Source organism: Strongylocentrotus purpuratus, unplaced genomic scaffold (genome assembly GCF_000002235.5).
Source record: "Strongylocentrotus purpuratus isolate Spur 01 unplaced genomic scaffold, Spur_5.0 spur5_scaffold_7, whole genome shotgun sequence".
Lineage (NCBI taxonomy): Eukaryota > Metazoa > Echinodermata > Echinoidea > Camarodonta > Strongylocentrotidae > Strongylocentrotus > Strongylocentrotus purpuratus.
Window position 1 is genome coordinate 15,511,456 of NW_022145613.1, and position 17,219 is coordinate 15,528,674.

A 17,219-nucleotide genomic window follows, 5' to 3' on the forward strand; every position below is an offset into this window, starting at 1 on the left:
GCTGGACTTTCTACACAAGTCAAGTAAAGAAACTTCACGCGTTCATGATGAGACACCTTCGAGCAATCATGAGAATCAGTTGGAAGGACAAGGTGACCAACAAAGAGGTACTAGAGCGAGCAAACCTTCCTTCTATGGAGGACCTGCTCATCAGGAAGAACCTACGATGGACAGGCCATGTCATCAGGATGCCCTCTGAGAGGTTACTAAAGAAAGTACTATTCTCGCAACTACCCGCTGGCGAAAGAGGGATTGGTCGTCCACGGCTTCGCTACAAGGACACGATCAAGAGGAACCTTAAGCGGAGGCAAATTGAAACCAAAACTTGGACAACTGCTGCAGGCCAGCGAGCTGTATGGAGAACAGCTGTAAAGTGAAAATGAAGGCGGTCATTGTCGCTTCGCGACAGACAGCTACTACTACTATAACAATCATTATTAATACCAAGTATATTTTTTGGCACAATTTAATGGAGGTTATTGGAAAAATAGTCACACTTTGTGAAAAACATTAGGACAAACTTTGGGCATCCTATTTGGCACTTCATATTCAAGTCGTTCGTAAAGTCATGCGTATTTTTACGAACAGCTTCATGAAACACCCCCAGGCAGGAAAAATCTTCCCGAAAATGAACATTTCTAAATACGTGACTATCACCCAGAAAGGAGCCAACAACTTACCGCCTTCTCCACCCATACAGTAAGACTCCTCATGATTTTCGTCATCACTCAGTTGTCTACAATCAATCGGCCAGTCTTTGTCCATCAATGCTTTGTAAGATTCTCGACAGGCATCGGTGACTTCCTCACAAAGAGCCTTGCAGGGGCGTCGAGACGGACCTCCGTGGGGGCAGTCCGCAAAAAGCATATTGCAGAAGAGGAGCAGAAAGTCTGAATGGCATTCTTCCAAAATGCTCGTTTCTTCAATCAAACTGATTGCACTATCACGGTCTTGTGCTGTTGGGTTTGGGAAGTAAGTCCGATCGTAGGATAGCATTTCTTCACACGTTGAGAAACGGAGATCGGTACATTGGGCTGTCAAAGGATAAAAATAATTATTTAAGAAGATATTTGCTGATGTATCCATAAAAGAGCAGAAAACTCTACGGGTATACTAATTGGAGACATAATAGATATAGAACAAAAGAGAATGTCATACTTCCATTCCATTTTAAATTTCAAAAGTCGATACTATAAGTTGGGATTCATGTAGAAAATAACAAAACATCGAGTGAAAGAGAATTTTGACACACATAACTTGACGATTCTTTAGTTTCTGCTATTCTCCCGACACTGTACGTCCGGTTAACTTACGACATAAATCTTCGTCAGAGAAGTCCGAGCAATCATTTTCTCCGTTGCATACGTCAGCAGATTCCAGACAGGTACCATCACCGCACATGAAGTCACATTCATCAGTAGAATTATCTGAATAGAATTACAAATATCATTATCACCAATAAAAAACAATCTTGGGTAGACAAAGAGGTCGTTTGAGTGGTCATATACATAGAATGTACTTGTTATTATAGCTAATTTACAAAGCAAATCCTGATGAAATTATGTTTATTAATATATAATTTTTAAATTGTATTTTTTAAACAGCAAATATATCTTATCTTTGAATTGGAATAAACCATATGTAACTTTAATGGTATTCCGTTATGTCAGGAACAGTATCTAATCATAATTAAATATGTAATTCTGATACATTTTCCGCACGTAAATGTGGCCATAGTAAAGTGAGAAATACATTTGTATGCAGTGTTCTTTACATCCGGATGTAGAAAAGCAAATGGACAGACTACATACCGGTTTCAAGCACCTTGATTTCAATCCAAAAACCAGTCCTTCTTTCAGAGGAGTCAGATGTGAAGATCAACCACATATTATTGTTAGTAGAAATAACATCATCAGGCAACGAGTAACCGGCCAGATTCACCAACTCCGATGACTGAGCCTGGAAATCTAAGCCGGAACCGATTCTAAGGAAGTCATAGCCCGATTCAAGATCAAATGCGTGAAAGTTTGCCACAATCCGATATTTAGCTGGTCCCGAAACGAGCCATTTCATGTTTGCGTCGTTGGGATAAATATCCGGATAGTTAGGTGAAACAATGGACAAAGATTCACCGTAAGTAAACACGCTGACCTCTGTGCCATTGACCAGATCTGAAACGAGAATTGCGATTTCATGACCGTGAATAATGCCGTACACAATACAGTGAATCCGCCAAATGCCTTTTTGGTACCCTCTCTTCAAATTGTTTTTAATCATCCATGCGTAACATATGTATCATATGAGTTGCATCAAATGAAAGAGGAGAATCTAAGCTTGACAAATATGTGTCATTTATTAATTGTAATTGTGATTAAATTATGATGAATCGTCGATAATTCTCGGTAACATATTTTTGGAGACGCACTGTATATATATATTCAACAACTGTAATACACCATCAAAGTCATAATTTATGTAACGGTGCCTCCTTGACATCGTAGTTACGCCCGGAAATATGCAAGATGTTATTAAAACCGATAAGGGATTTGAATACGATTTTATTCACCTAAACAAAATATTATAGTTTGGCTTTTTCTATGTTTTTTTTTGTTACGCTAAATTTTTAAATTTTGTACAAAGTCTGCAATATTTTTATCCAACCATCAATAAAATTATTGTCCTATTAAGTGATACTTAAATGATTGTCGTGCTATAATACATATTTTAATAAATCGTTAAAAGTGATGAAGATATAGTTATATATTACCAGTTATATTTTCTTGCTTGAAGACCATGATCTCAATCCAGAATCCATCTCTTGAGACGGAGTAGTCGGAAGTAAAGTTCAGCCACATCTCATTGTTGATGGAAACCACTTCGTCTGGAAGAGAATAACCTGACAACTGCACCAACTGTGAGGTCAGGTCACCCGCGTTAAGACCAGAACCAATTCGCAGGTAATCATAGCCGGACTCAAGATCAAACGTGTGAAACTTGGCCACAGCCCGGTAGTCTTCTGGTCCTGAAACGAGCCACTGGACACTCGCATGGTTCGGATAGTTGTCTGGGTAGTTTGGTGATATTATGGTCAAAGCTTCACCGAGTCCGAAGAAACTGACCTCGTTGGTAGGGACATCATCTGAAAGGAAAATGTGTACATGGCTATGTTAATATCTATAGAAAGGTATCAACCTTTTAGAATGAAATATAGATTTTTAATACGCAAAATGGCGTGTTTTCATGTCCCATCAATTTTAAATAGGTGAAAATAGTAAAAGAGTTTAAGAAAACAAACTGACATGCATTTAGGAAGTATTCGGTTCACATTTACAACTCGACTCTGAAAATGAAAGGAAGAAGTGATACTTGAATGAAGTTGATTCCGTCAATCGACTTTGTTCAAAATCTAAATGCGAAAACGGAAAAATGTGACAGTTACTAATGGAATCCGAGGATAAACTTGTCACACACACCCGCCCCACAGACACACATTTGAAAAACCCAAGCATTAGCAACAAGCCTTTCTTATTGTAGAACAATTCTAAATCCTGAACACTCCTCTGCCTCTTCTAGAGTCTGACGAGGGCGAACATGATCCCCGTAATTGTTATCCTAAATCTGCCGCTGGGTTTTCAAAAAACAGTTGATAAAATTACCTGTAATGTTAAAAGCTGAGATCTGTACTGAAAATCCTTGTTTTGTCACTGAGTTGTCTGAAGTAAAAGTAAGCCACATCTCATTGCTGATGGAAACCACATCCTCAGGAAGATTAGAACCTGAGAGTGTCACGAGTAGCGAAGTTTGGTCGCTCGAATCAAAACCCCAACCGATTGATAAGAAGTCATAGTCGGATTCCAGCTCAAATGAGTGAAAATTGGCCACTATCCGAGAGTCTTCTGGACCAGAAACAAGCCATTCCATCTTTGCGTTATTGGCATAGTTGCTAGGGAAGTTGGGCGAAACGATCATCACAGATTCGCCAAGGCCAAACTCGTTTACTTCAACGTCATCGTCATCATCTGAAATTAAATAATAAAGGGATAACGACGATGGCATCTAAATTGACCAATGACCGATTCTAATGGGGTAAGAGAGTTCCTACAATATTAAAAAAACATTTTAAGCTTAAGCTCGATCTTGGTATGAACACAATGACTATAAAATATGACAATCAATTTACTTCATCTGAGACATATAATACAAAACAAATTTATATTGTTACCATCTTTTCCCATGGTATCCCGAATCCAGCCTGAGTACTGTGAGATTCTGGCGTAAACTCCTGGGTAATTAGGTCGAGCACACCCTATACCCCAACTAGTAGATCCTACTAGATGCCAGCGACCATCAGCGCCCTCACAAGTAAGCGGTCCTCCACTGTCACCCTGAGATTAAAATAGAAATCGGCAATAACACATTGGTCACAATAAATTATCAATTAATCACAAAATTGGGACGATGATTTGGTACTGAACATGATCAAATAGCACAAAACAACGTCATTTAATAAGAGAACCAAAAGTTAAGGATTTGAAAACGTACAATTTTATAGATGTTAGTTGTGTTGCTGATATCTTTCTAAGATATTGCACATGCATAAAATAGTTTCGTTATGATACCATAATATTTTACCTGACATGAATCAACTCCGCCTTCGATGTATCCAGCACAAATCTCTGCTTCTTCTACAATGTTGTACTCACTGTAGAGATGATGACATGTGTCGTGGTCTATAAGATGGACCAAAGCTTTCTGGAGATCGTTCGACAGGGAACCTGCCAAGATTTTTGAAAGGGAGATACAATGTCGGATTGTATTAGCTCTTGACAATCGAACAGCTATCAAGAGGCTTTTCCGATTTATTGACAACTATTTTAAAATATACAAAAACGGATTCCATCCATAGAGGTGGAATTATGTAAAGCAGGTAAATCAAATAGATGGCAACCAATTACTTGAGAGAGAAACATGTATACATTGAAAAAAAGAAAACAGCCAGGTCTGCGTGAGTGAAAATAATAACTATACCTCCAGAGAACAAAGTTCCCCATCCTGCGATCCAACATCGGCTGTATGCCATCGTCTCATTTTGTAGAGTAGCCAAACAAGCTGGTCTTACGTAATCGTTGAAGTCGACTGGTTCCGAAAGACGGAGAAGTGCGATATCATTTGCTATGCCATTGACATCACCGTAATTTGGATGCACGATCACTCGGTCAACCGCCAGCTCCACTTTAGACTCAGGATGTTCGAGCAAATGACGAATGCCCAGAGTAATGGTGAAATCACTTGGCTCCATTCCATCTCCACTCCCTTCCCCTCCATCTCTAAATACCATTGTCATTAGGGTTTTTGAAAAGAAAGGAATGGGAAATGATGACCACGCTGGTATTTCAAAATGACAATTCTCGTGTAATGGAGAAAATTAATGAAACTTTATTATGTTTCTTACACCATGTAACTGCTGTAATTGGTTTGCAAAAAGATAGATGTCTACTTTGTGGAAATCCCTGTCACATTTACAGTATGTTTAGACCTATACAATGATTGTACACCAGCAAACATTTATAATAACTTTGCATTTAGAAAAAAAAGTTGGATTTCTGTCTTGTCAGGTGACTCATATTAAACTGATATTATCACTTTTCTAAGCTTCACATATGCACACATACACCCACATGCACGCCCACACATGTCAGAGAATACACACTCATTGATGTTGGTACTATTAAACAAATAAAGTATTAATTTGTTACAAAAAATGAATCCATATTGAATCACATGTTTTCTCTCGCTTCAAGCTATTGATGATAATCACAAATCTCGTATAAACTTACGCGCAGTGAGCTGCAGTCAGGACCCATCGGTTGTTTATCAAAGTACCGCCACAGAAATAGCCTCCCATTTCAACAGCAGCGATCCAAGGGAATTCCCCTAGATCAGCCTTAACTCCTCCAACTATTCTAGAGTGGTAGTCATCAACAGCTGGACGAGTGCCGCATATGGATTCATCTGTTAAATCTGTAGGAATTGAAGGCATGGTATATATATATATATATACTATTTACAGATATGATATCGTCATAGTAGGCGTATTAAAGGGACTTGGTAACGTTGTTCGGATGAACGAAAAGTCACTACCTTAGCACCTTCAATGTTATATGTACAATGAAAGATAATCAGATAGTTTGAGTAAAAACAGACTAAAAATTGAGAAAAACTGATCTGATCGATTCCTTGATTATCCTTACTATATTATTACAATTTGATTACATTTTAGGTGAATGTTAATCGTCACAAAGCTATGAGTTGACTCTTTATACCATTCCATATATTTAAGTGTTGAAAGACTTTTAAAAGCCTGTCTTATGTCTTATTGTCATGGTTGGGAAGAATCAAAAATGGTTAGAATTTACTGTTACAGGGTGTTGACCAGTGACGCCATCAAAGAAAACAATAAATGTCTTTGTGGTTTGATAATTGTTTCAGGACTCGTTGCATGCTAGAGCGTTAGTACAGTAGAAGGAATATAATAAGTAACATTTCATACGAACATTATGTATTTTTTTTTTATCAACCTTCAACAATGTTACTGAGTCACTTTAAATTGAAATCCAAACTTGATAGCAAAGTTCTCTAGAGGAAAGCAGAAAACTCAGAGAAGCAGAGACTAGTGAAACTTTGAATGGGATCGGACAAAAGATGAGATAGTCATGAATTTGTGAAAGATGTAATCACTGGTATGTTTACATTTGCTGAATCGGTAATGTATTAGTGATGAAGTGGCGTACATCTTTCCCGTTTGTTCTAACACACAAAATGACTAGAATGTCATCTATTTAAAACTATTTGATTAAGGAGGGTCTTTTCTTTTTTGAAGACATTTAATTAAATGCTATCCATGATATATTTTGAGAAGTGCCCTTTGGGGGAAGGCGCTAATGGGAAAAACAGAAATGAATTATATTTTTTAAAACGACAATCCACAGATTTGTCTACCAATTTGAAATTCGCATGGACATAGTGATCTCATATTTCAAACATTCTTAACTTCCTCATTATTGATTTAAGATTATTTTAAAACGTTCTTTTTAACCTTTTTTTCCTTCTTCATATACAAATAAACTTATTACAAAAAAGTTGTAATCAATCCGTTTCATTACTGGAAATCAAAATCATGAAAATCGTTTGCGAGAAATCGAAGACTAGGTCACATCACATCCACTGTAAGAATCCATCATGAAGTCTCAAAGATGACCTTATTTACCAAAGGGAATCCGTTTTTAATAAAAAGTAGTTTTGTTATCATGAGACATGAAAACACCATATCTGTACAGTAAGGTAAAACACTTCGCAAGGAAAGAAATCCGTTTTAATAGGGGAAACCCACCGCCCTCTCCACCAATGCAGTAGCTCTGATCAATATTTCCGTCATCACTCAATTGCCTGCAATCAATCGGCCAGTCTTCGTTAATCAATTCTTTGTAAGATCCTCGACAGGCATCGGTGACTTCCTCACAAAGAGCCTTGCAGGGGCGTCGAGACGGACCTCCGTGGGGGCAGTCCGCAAAAAGCATACTGCAGAAGAGAAGCAGGAAATTTTCATGGCATTCTTCCAAAATGCTTGTTTCTTCAATCAAACTGATTGCACTATCACGGTCTACGGCTGTTGGGTTCGGGAAGTAAGTCCGATCGTAGGATAGAACTTCCTCGCAGGTTGAGAAACGGAAATCAGTACATTGTGCTGCGCAAAAATAAGAAAACAATATGACAAAAATGATTCATAAACATTCTTCTACACGACAATACAAACTACAATGTACTTTAAGACACACGTGTTTAAAGGAATTTTCATTTAGAAAAAAAACATGTACAAAAGGACAGTGACAATTTCACCCCCCCCCCCTCATGGACCCTTTGGGCCGTATTGTACCAAATTAATTCAAATAAACCCGAACACGGGTCGAAGATCAGATTTACCAACGGAAAACTTAGACTTCTGACAAACTTCTTTTTATCGAACCCCTTTGTAATAGCCCAGCCTCAGGTTTAAAGATAAATTTGAGTTCTGGTCATGCGATTGCATTGGCAAAGAAACGGTGTGTAATCGATCAGAATAGGTTGATCATATGGTATACAAGTATTGGTGTGTACTGCAAGGTTCTGGAATCATAAAAATAATAAGAAATTCGGCCCAGTCATGGTAAAGTTCCATATGTTCACATACATATGTACATGGGACTACACGAACATGTGGCATAAAAATCCGTCCCTATTGTTATATTTTTACATGCAATATTCAGAATATTTAAGCATTTGAAGAGCCATGCTTTTCAGGGAACATTTTTTATTTGATGTTCTTCTACATTTGCATAATACCAATGATAACGCTCATAAATTATAGTTCGACTCTTCCCAGAACTCAATCTTCTCTTTAAATGTAGAATACATTGGACTTTATCCTTCACTTACGGCATACATCTTCATCTGAGAAGTCCATGCAATCATGTGCTCCATTGCAAACGTCAACAGACTGTATACATGTTGTACCATCACCGCACATGAAGTCACATTCGTTGGTGGAATTATCTGAAACAAAAACAAATCAAATATCGAAATTGCTCTTAATAGAATCATGTTATAGCTTTCGAAAGAATGTCAAATAAACTTATTTTCATGTTTGATTCGGGGATTTAGAATGTCAAAACACTTCATTATCCATAATCAATCAGGGAGGTTTTCAAAGGTATTCAAAAAAGCTTTGGATCAAATTAATCAAAATCACTTTTCATGAGTTTTTTTATCAATCCTTTGTGAAATACAATCCACACATACCTCTTTCAAACACCTTGATTTCGACCCAAAATCCTGTCCTTCCCACTGAATGATCGGAGACGAAGTCGAGCCACAATTCATTGTTAAGAGAAATGACGTCATCAGGCAATAAGTAACCCGACAGTTTCACTAACTGCGATGATACAACCTCGGGATCCAAACCAGAACCGATTGTAAGGGTGTCATAGCCGGATTCCAGATCAAAAGCTTGAAAGCTTGCCAAAATCTGGAAGCCATCTGGTCCTGAAACCACCCACTGCATGTTTGCATCGTTGGGATAGTTATCCGGATAGCGAGGGGAAACGATCGTTAGAGATTCGCCATAACCAAACATGCTGACTTCGCTGCCGTTGACCACATCTGAAAAATAATTCACAATTCCATAATGTTTAATTAGCCTACAGACTTTTCCAAGCAAAAATATCTACACGAATATTAGATCAGAAATTAAGGTTCCAGTAAACCATAAGCCGCCCAAGGATACAATCAGGGAGAAATTCATGATAGAACGCAAGAGAAAGGCAGAATATAGCGAAAGAAAGCAGAGGAAAAGTATGACCTATAGGGCAATCTACGTGTATGCAGATGTCGCCAAAATAACTCGCTGCAAATAGTTCTTGTTTTAGACCGAAAATGCCTTCAAAGTGCATGGTTAATGCTCTTATTTTTATTTATGACATTTCTAGTGCTCTTTTATGACCTGACATTGCTATGAAGATAATTTTGGACCCCAAAATGTGTGAAATTTAGCTAATATGATCATACCAATTCAGCTCCACTTTCAAAAAAATATGGTGACCGTTAATTGATTAATTAATTAATATTAACAATACACGGGCCGGCTGGTTGTGCGTATGATAGCCAACAAGCCAGCATCGGCACTAGCTGAAATAGAACGTATAAGGCGCTATTTCATTTTTTCAATGGCTGGTTCAAATTTTCGAATATTTGTGGTGGTACACAAATATTATAAATGATTATTTTTATGGACATTTCAGCCGTCTCTGAACCGATTTTGATCAAACAAAGATGATTTTGGCATTTGAAATGGCGATGGCGCATAATAAATGCTGTATTATTAAATGCATTTTCTTTAAAATTTGATAATCAGTTTTTCATTATCTCATACACACACAAAAAAAACACCTTGTGTAGCGCCCTCTGCAACAGAACTCAACTATCCCTTTAAGAAGAAAAAAAGTTTCGCACTGCCATGCAGCTACTGGTTATCTCATTTATCAGCGTTTCAGGAAATGTGTGAAGTTTAAATCACCTTCCGGCTCGAAAACCGTGATCTCGATCCAAAACCCATTCCTGTTTACAGAGGAGTCGGACGAAAAGTTCAGCCACATCTCATTGTTGATGGAAACCACTTCGTCTGGAAGAGAAGAACCTGACAAATGCCCCAACTGTGAGGTCAGGTCACTCGCGTTAAGACCAGAACCAATTCGCAGGAAGTCATAGCCGGACTCAAGATCAAACGTGTGAAATTTGGCCACAGCCCGGTAGTCTTCTGGTCCTGAAACGAGCCACTGAACGTTGGCATGGTTCGGATAATTGTCTGGGTAGTTTGGTGAGACGACGGTCAAAGATTCACCATGCCCGAACACACTAACTTCGTTAGTTGGAACTTCGTCTGAAATGAAAATGTGTAAATGGCACAATAACAATGTGTGATTATAAACATCACAATGGTTTAGATACATAGTAACATAGTCCACTTACGCTTTTACACACGTTTACAGATATGGAGAGTGAAATGAAAGCAACCGATTTCAGAGATATTTTGTTTTAAAGAAAACTGTTATATCGGCATAGACATGCTTTGTTGGTTACATTCTTTGCCCCTTTTAGGAATTACAAAATTATCAGAGCAAGTCTAATCGTGAGAAAAAAGTCCAGCATGTCATTCATCCAAACGAGATTGAAAAGGAAAAGAGACTGAAGACATTTACATTACACCCATACATATACATACACAGTTCACATATAAAGTAAGTCTTTACTTTACTGAAAGGAATAGATACTTTACCTGTAGTGTTAGGCATTTCAAAGACCATTATCTCTATCCAAAATCCTTTCCTTGTCACCGAGTAATCTGAAGTGTAATTCAGCCACATTTCATTGTTGGTGGAAACAACGTCCTCTGGAAGTACAGAACCCGTAAGCGTTACCAAATGCGATGCATGGTCACTCGAGTTCAGACCAGAGCCAATTGTCAAGAAATCATAGCCGGATTCCAGCTCAAATGAATGAAAAATGGCAACTATCTGCGAATCTTCTGGTCCAGAAATCAGCCATTCCATTCTCGCATGATTCATGTAGTCGTCTGGATAATTGGATGAAACAATCGTCACCGATTCACCAGCACCAAAAGCACTACTAGTAACTTCAAAGTCGTCTTCATTATCTGGAACGAAACAGAGGGATTACAGGACTTAAAACGTAACCAAATGCAGTAATTAAATCTTCATAGACATAGATCACAGATGAATTATATTACAAGCATGCATGACTAGTACCTAATAAGAAAGAAAGTATAATTACTCTGCATGGCAACCATTCGAAATAATTAATCAAGTTTCGCGTGAGCTGTTTTGCGACTGTAAGTTTGCAACTATAGGAATGTATATTTTCGTACATTGTTCATTTTGCTCACTCAAATAACGAATTTAAAAAAAGAGAATATGAATTTTCATGTCTGACATTGGTATATCAAATTACAAAGTATGGTTAATTGATGACATTATTCCCCTTCGACTACATTTTAGACTGAAGTCCAACGAATGGGAACGCATCTTGTACTTCTGAAAGTAAGAGTAAGTGTCGTGGTATGGTAGTTCATACATTTGACTCTCAATCTAAGGGTTACGGGCTCGAATCCCAGTCAGGCACTAACGTCATTTGGCAAGACACTAATCAGAATTTGCCCCTCTCCACCCGGGTGAAAATAACTACCTGACCAATGCTAGTGTAACTATAATTGCAGGGCCCCGGCCCCAAGAAGAGCAGCCTTAATGCTGGTGTGGAAAACCTCTTTTAATAAGGTCCAGCTATGTTATCATTATTTATTAATTAATGGTTCCATGCGAAATCTTAAATTTTAAATTACTCAAGAATAGCACTTCTTTGTATTAATCTTTGAATGTTTTGAAGGTCCAGTCTTCTTACATAGGTGGAAGACAAATCAAATGTTATCTAATGTGAGAAACACGATCAATGTATTTCGAAACAATGTGAATGAAAGCACGTATGGTTTACCAACATATCCCATGGTATCCTCAATCCAGCGAGTATATTGTGAAATCCTTGCGTAAACGCCTGGGTAACGGGGCTCGGCGCAGCCCACACCCCAACTAGTAGATCCTACAAGATGCCAGCGACCATCAGCACCCTCACAAGTTAGTGGTCCTCCGCTGTCACCCTAAGTTGCAAGAGTTATTTCAAATTTGTGTATTAAAGGTAATAGGTTCATTAAAACAAATCATCCATATCATATTCCTTGATTTTTCGAAGGATATCATTAAAAAGAAACAATCTACGGAATATCTAAGTAATGAGTATTCCTAGAGTTACCATTGTTAAAATGATAAGTAACTTGTGAATATATGATAAAAAATGCTAACCAATGAATCACGGTGGCACATGATCGTATACGTCACGACATCTATACCTTCATGAAAACTGTATTTTTTAAAGTAAAAATTTACCTGACATGAATCTACTCCGCCACGAATATAACCGGCACAAATCTCTGCTTCTTCTATGATATTGTAGTCAGTGTACATTTGGTCACATACGTCGTGATCGATAAGATGAACGAATGCCTTCTGAAGATCATTTGATAGATAACCTGTTAAAGCACAGACAAAACAAATGAAAGCATCAAAGGTGGCGAAAATGAATGAGACAGAATGTGAGGGCAGAGAAAGGTGCTTGAAAAACACACCCCGGTGACGATTGCTTCTCAGTCGAAAGCTCACACTAGCTGAATTCTTTTATTCAATTATGTACTAAAAACCTAACCCTTAACCTACTCCAAACTCAAGTTTAAATCTAAAGTGCACCCAAAACTACCATTTTTGAGCGAAATAAAGTACATCAGAATGCGTTCTCGTATGCACCAGCAATGGCATAGTCCCATTTTGAAAAAAATAACAAGAAGTGGCAGTTCTAGTAGAATATACAAGATTCCATTAAATAAAATAATGAGAAATTGTAAATCATGTACTTTAAACTTTAAACATACCTCCGGAAAACAAGGATCCCCATCCTGCGATCCAACATCGGCTGTATGCCATAGTCTCATTTTGTAGAGTAGCCAAGCAAGCTGGTCTTACGTAATCGTTGAATTCGACTGGTTCCGAAAGACGGAGCAGTGCGATATCGTTCGCTATGCCATTGGCTTCACCGTAATTTGGATGCACGATCACTCGGTCAACCCCCAACTCCACTTTAGACTCAGGATGTTCGAGCAGATGACGAATGCCAAGAGTTATGGTGAAATCACTTGGCTCCATTCCATCTCCACTACCTTCCCCTCCATCTCTATATGTCAACGTCGGTTTGGATTTGGAAAAGAAAAAAATAAGTTCAGAATATCAGTAGAGACGGCTGGTTGGTTAGTGAAGGTGTAAATGAATATGTTTATAAAACATGTGTAAATGTCAACGTTCTGTAATTCTGTGTTCATTAAACAACTGTAAGAAATGACAGGTCATTATTTTTCTCGTTTGCATTTATTGTAAGGATGTTGTGAGGAGAGTAGCTAACCTCCGGGAGAACTGACTTTATGATAATATAACCACGGTTTGATGTATTGCTTTGCGGTAAGTGCACGATATTTTGCTAACAATTTGCTATTCACTTTACCGCTTTAGGCAAAGAGTCCCTGTGTATCGCATTGTGTTTAAGCAAAATATCAGAAGATGTATATAAAAAAGCAAAACTGAACTCACTAAGCCACAATATATATTACAGCAATATGCAAATGTCACACATCTTATGATAACAGTGCATTGTTGTGCATCTGGCATGCATGCACATATCATCGTCATCTGATCGAATTATCACAACAAAGAATTGTTAACCGTTAAATTTGACTTTCCTTTTAATAGCCGCACTCCACTCGATTTTTAGCTTTATATTCTGAGTTTTAAGTTTATTACAATTTTTGATTTCCAAGTACCGTTATCCAGCAAATTTGAAAGTGATTGAGAAACTGACATAATGGGAATCCGAATTGTGTTTAATTGTTATCAATGCCATTGATACGGCACCGAAACGTGGGACATACTGTACACCATTATTATTACCATTACTAGATGTCAAAGTCCTTTCCTATGGACAGTCATCGTCAATCAGAGAAATACTTACGCGCAGTGAGCTGCAGTCAGGACCCATTGGTTGTTTATCAAAGTACCGCCGCAGAAATAGCCTCCCATCTGAACAGCAGCGATCCAAGGGAATTCCCCTAGATCAGCATTGACTCCTCCCACTATTCTAGAGTGGTAGTCATCGACAGCTGGGCGAGTACCGCATATGGAGTTACCCGTAAGATCTGTAGAAATGGAAGACATAGGATAATATGATGCGTATTTTAATATAAAAAAGTTTGTCGCCAAATTAATCTTGACAGCGAGGTTATATTTTTTAGAAGCATCCATGTATGCTGAACATTAATGACAAGTATTTTTTGTACTTTAAAAGAGGGCAGGAATATACTTTCACGGGCTGACAACTTACCGCCCTCTCCTCCAATACAGTAGGATTCCTCCAAATTGCCCTCATTACTCAGATGTCTACAATCAATTGGCCATTTAGCGTCCACCAATGCTAAGTATGATTCTCGACAGGCATCGGTGACTTCCTCACAAAGAGCCTTGCAGGGGCGTCGAGACGGACCTCCGTGGGGGCAGTCCGCAAAAAGCATACCGCAGAAGAGAAGCAGAAAGTCTTCATGACATTCTTCCAAAATGCTTGTATTTTCTATTAAACTGATTGCACTATCGCGGTCTTGGGCTGTTGGGTTCGGGAAGTAAGTCCGGTTGTAGGATAGCACTTCTTCACAGGTTGAAAAACGGAGATCAGTACATTGGGCTGTCAAATGTAGCAACAAAAAAACAAACATTGAATTCGAACATAGTATATAAAGAAACAGTTGATAGAGGCTATACAAACTAAAGTCTTGATATAAAAAAATGAAAACAAAGCAACGAAAACAAACCCCGCCCCCCACACTCAGTGTTATTTAGGGGACGCATATGCATGTTCCCTCCCTAGGAACCCCCCCCCCACTAAGTCCGGTATGTTAAGTCGATACGGGTCGGATTTTTGTGTATTACGAGCCGGACTTTGTTGCGTGATAAGTACCCATTTACGGGACATTTTGGGAACATGAATGCGATCCCCCCGACCCCAGAACAGAACAGGGGGCCGCGAAACAAATTCAAAGAAAAAAAAAACAGCTCAAAACTTTAGACGGTTTGAGAATGGAGAGGCAATTGAAATTGTTTAACTTTAACTGGTTAACCGCTGTTCTATCTTTTTAAAAATAAACACTTACGACACAGATCTTCGTCAGAGAAGTCCGAGCAATCATTCTCTCCATTGCATACGTCATCGGAATCAAGACAGATTCCATCACCGCACGTGAAGTTACATGCTCCAGTATCTGAAACAATTGATTGATTGTTATTGGTAGTGGAAAGTGGACAATATCACTGGAGAGTCGATGGAAAATATAAAATTACTCTTCTTTCAACTATGGAATATTTAATGTTCTCTGTTTCTTTATCGTATTTCTAATATCAAATAAAATGTATTGTTTGTATATATTCCAAATCGAATACTAAGGGCAAGCTCCAACAATAACAAAAGAAGAAACATAGATATCAACCTTTCGATAAGAAGGGATTCGATATTAAACATGGAAAGAAATAGCAAATCCATCCATATTTGAAGAAAGAAGATGAACAAATATATCTTAAAAGCATGGTGGTCATCGATAATTTGTTGAAAAAAAGTGATTACCTGTGTCGTTCTCTCCAAAGACCGTGATCTCAATCCAAAACCCTTCTCCCATGACAGAATAGTCAGAAGTAAAGTTTAGCCACATCCCGTTATTGATGGAAACTACGTCATCAGGAAGAGCAGAACCAGTAAGTTGCATCAACTGTGATGGTCGGTCGGACGCATCCAGACCCGAACCGATTGTCAAGAAGTCATAGCCGGATTCAAGATTGAATGTATGGAACTTGGCCACAATCTGGTATTCTTCTGGTCCAGAAACGAGCCATTGAACGCTTTCATGGTTTGAATAGTTGTCTGGGTAGTTTGGTGATACGATGGTCAAAGATTCACCATGCCCGAACACACTAACTTCGTTAGTTGGAACTTCGTCTGAAATGAAAATGTGTAAATGGCACAATAACAATGTGTGATTATAAACATCACAATGGAGCTCTTCTGAAAGAGAAGGTGAGCAATAAATGCAAATGATAATGACCTACATTTTGTTTCTGTTTCTGAAAGTTTCTTGCGCTATCAAAAAGGAATTTGTTTCGCAGGAGTTCTATAGATTGGACTGAAGGAATACGCATCTTCAAATATATGCTGGGGTAAAATTTATCATAACCAACGATAAGTAGAACCCAATAACTTTAAACAAATATCAGCAATACCTTGAAAAAACAAACGTTTTCAACAAAATAATAGTTATGATAGCCATGGAATTAATGTCTTTGAATCCATTCTATGAGGCAATAGGACAAAATGACATGTTGTAAATAAACTAAAAACTGTTTGGTTCATACCATATATCGTGGTAGTTTCATTCTCGTCGACTGCTGCCATAGCGTCTGTGGTCGTTTGACCACCTGGGGTCGAGCCATCTGTTGATGCAACGGATGATGTCTCAGTTTCAGTAGTCGGTGCGTCCGTTGATGTCGGTACGGTGGTTGGTGTGGTGGAGGTTGGTAATTCGGTGGTCGGCAACGTGGTAGTTGGTGTAGGGGTTGTTGTTGTTGTAGGTTCAGGAGTTGGGGTGCTAGCCGGTGGTGCTACGGTTACTATTTCAGCATCAACCGACACTGGATGAAAGGAACAGACGGATAAATATTTGAAAACAAAGGTGAAAATTAAGGCATGTAAATGAGGTATAACTTGCAAATTTCTGGAAATATCTAGTACGGTATAACGGCTTTAATATTGAGCAGATGACATATATTTAGAAGAAAATAAATCAAAATCAAGTTATCAAGAAACTTTCCCAATTTCACCCTGTTCACTAAAAAAAACCACAGAAATATTTAAAAATACCCAGAAACTCATTCCATATATGTTCCAAATGGCTTATTTGAATTGAATGTATATTCATTATCACT

The 17,219-nt window shown here is 38.2% G+C and overlaps 1 protein-coding gene across 2 annotated transcripts in view; it reads right to left on the reverse strand.

The window, feature by feature from the left end:
• LOC578975 overlaps positions 1-17,219 on the reverse strand; it is a 69,624-nt gene that overhangs the window by 36,846 nt on the left and 15,559 nt on the right. For both annotated transcript variants that reach the window (XM_030974121.1, XM_030974120.1), the window contains exons 10-29: positions 16,650-16,925; positions 15,868-16,236; positions 15,401-15,508; positions 14,581-14,934; positions 14,212-14,395; positions 13,085-13,383; positions 12,546-12,688; positions 12,097-12,259; positions 10,868-11,245; positions 10,109-10,471; positions 8,836-9,195; positions 8,473-8,589; positions 7,391-7,744; positions 5,838-6,021; positions 5,029-5,327; positions 4,633-4,775; positions 4,223-4,385; positions 3,657-4,019; positions 2,768-3,139; positions 1,812-2,171 (exon numbers count right to left, since the gene is read on the reverse strand). In XM_030974121.1, coding sequence (XP_030829981.1) covers positions 1,812-2,171; positions 2,768-3,139; positions 3,657-4,019; positions 4,223-4,385; positions 4,633-4,775; positions 5,029-5,327; positions 5,838-6,021; positions 7,391-7,744; positions 8,473-8,589; positions 8,836-9,195; positions 10,109-10,471; positions 10,868-11,245; positions 12,097-12,259; positions 12,546-12,688; positions 13,085-13,383; positions 14,212-14,395; positions 14,581-14,934; positions 15,401-15,508; positions 15,868-16,236; positions 16,650-16,925 — 5,352 coding nt within the window. The remainder of the gene's footprint in view (positions 1-1,811; positions 2,172-2,767; positions 3,140-3,656; positions 4,020-4,222; positions 4,386-4,632; positions 4,776-5,028; positions 5,328-5,837; positions 6,022-7,390; positions 7,745-8,472; positions 8,590-8,835; positions 9,196-10,108; positions 10,472-10,867; positions 11,246-12,096; positions 12,260-12,545; positions 12,689-13,084; positions 13,384-14,211; positions 14,396-14,580; positions 14,935-15,400; positions 15,509-15,867; positions 16,237-16,649; positions 16,926-17,219) is intronic.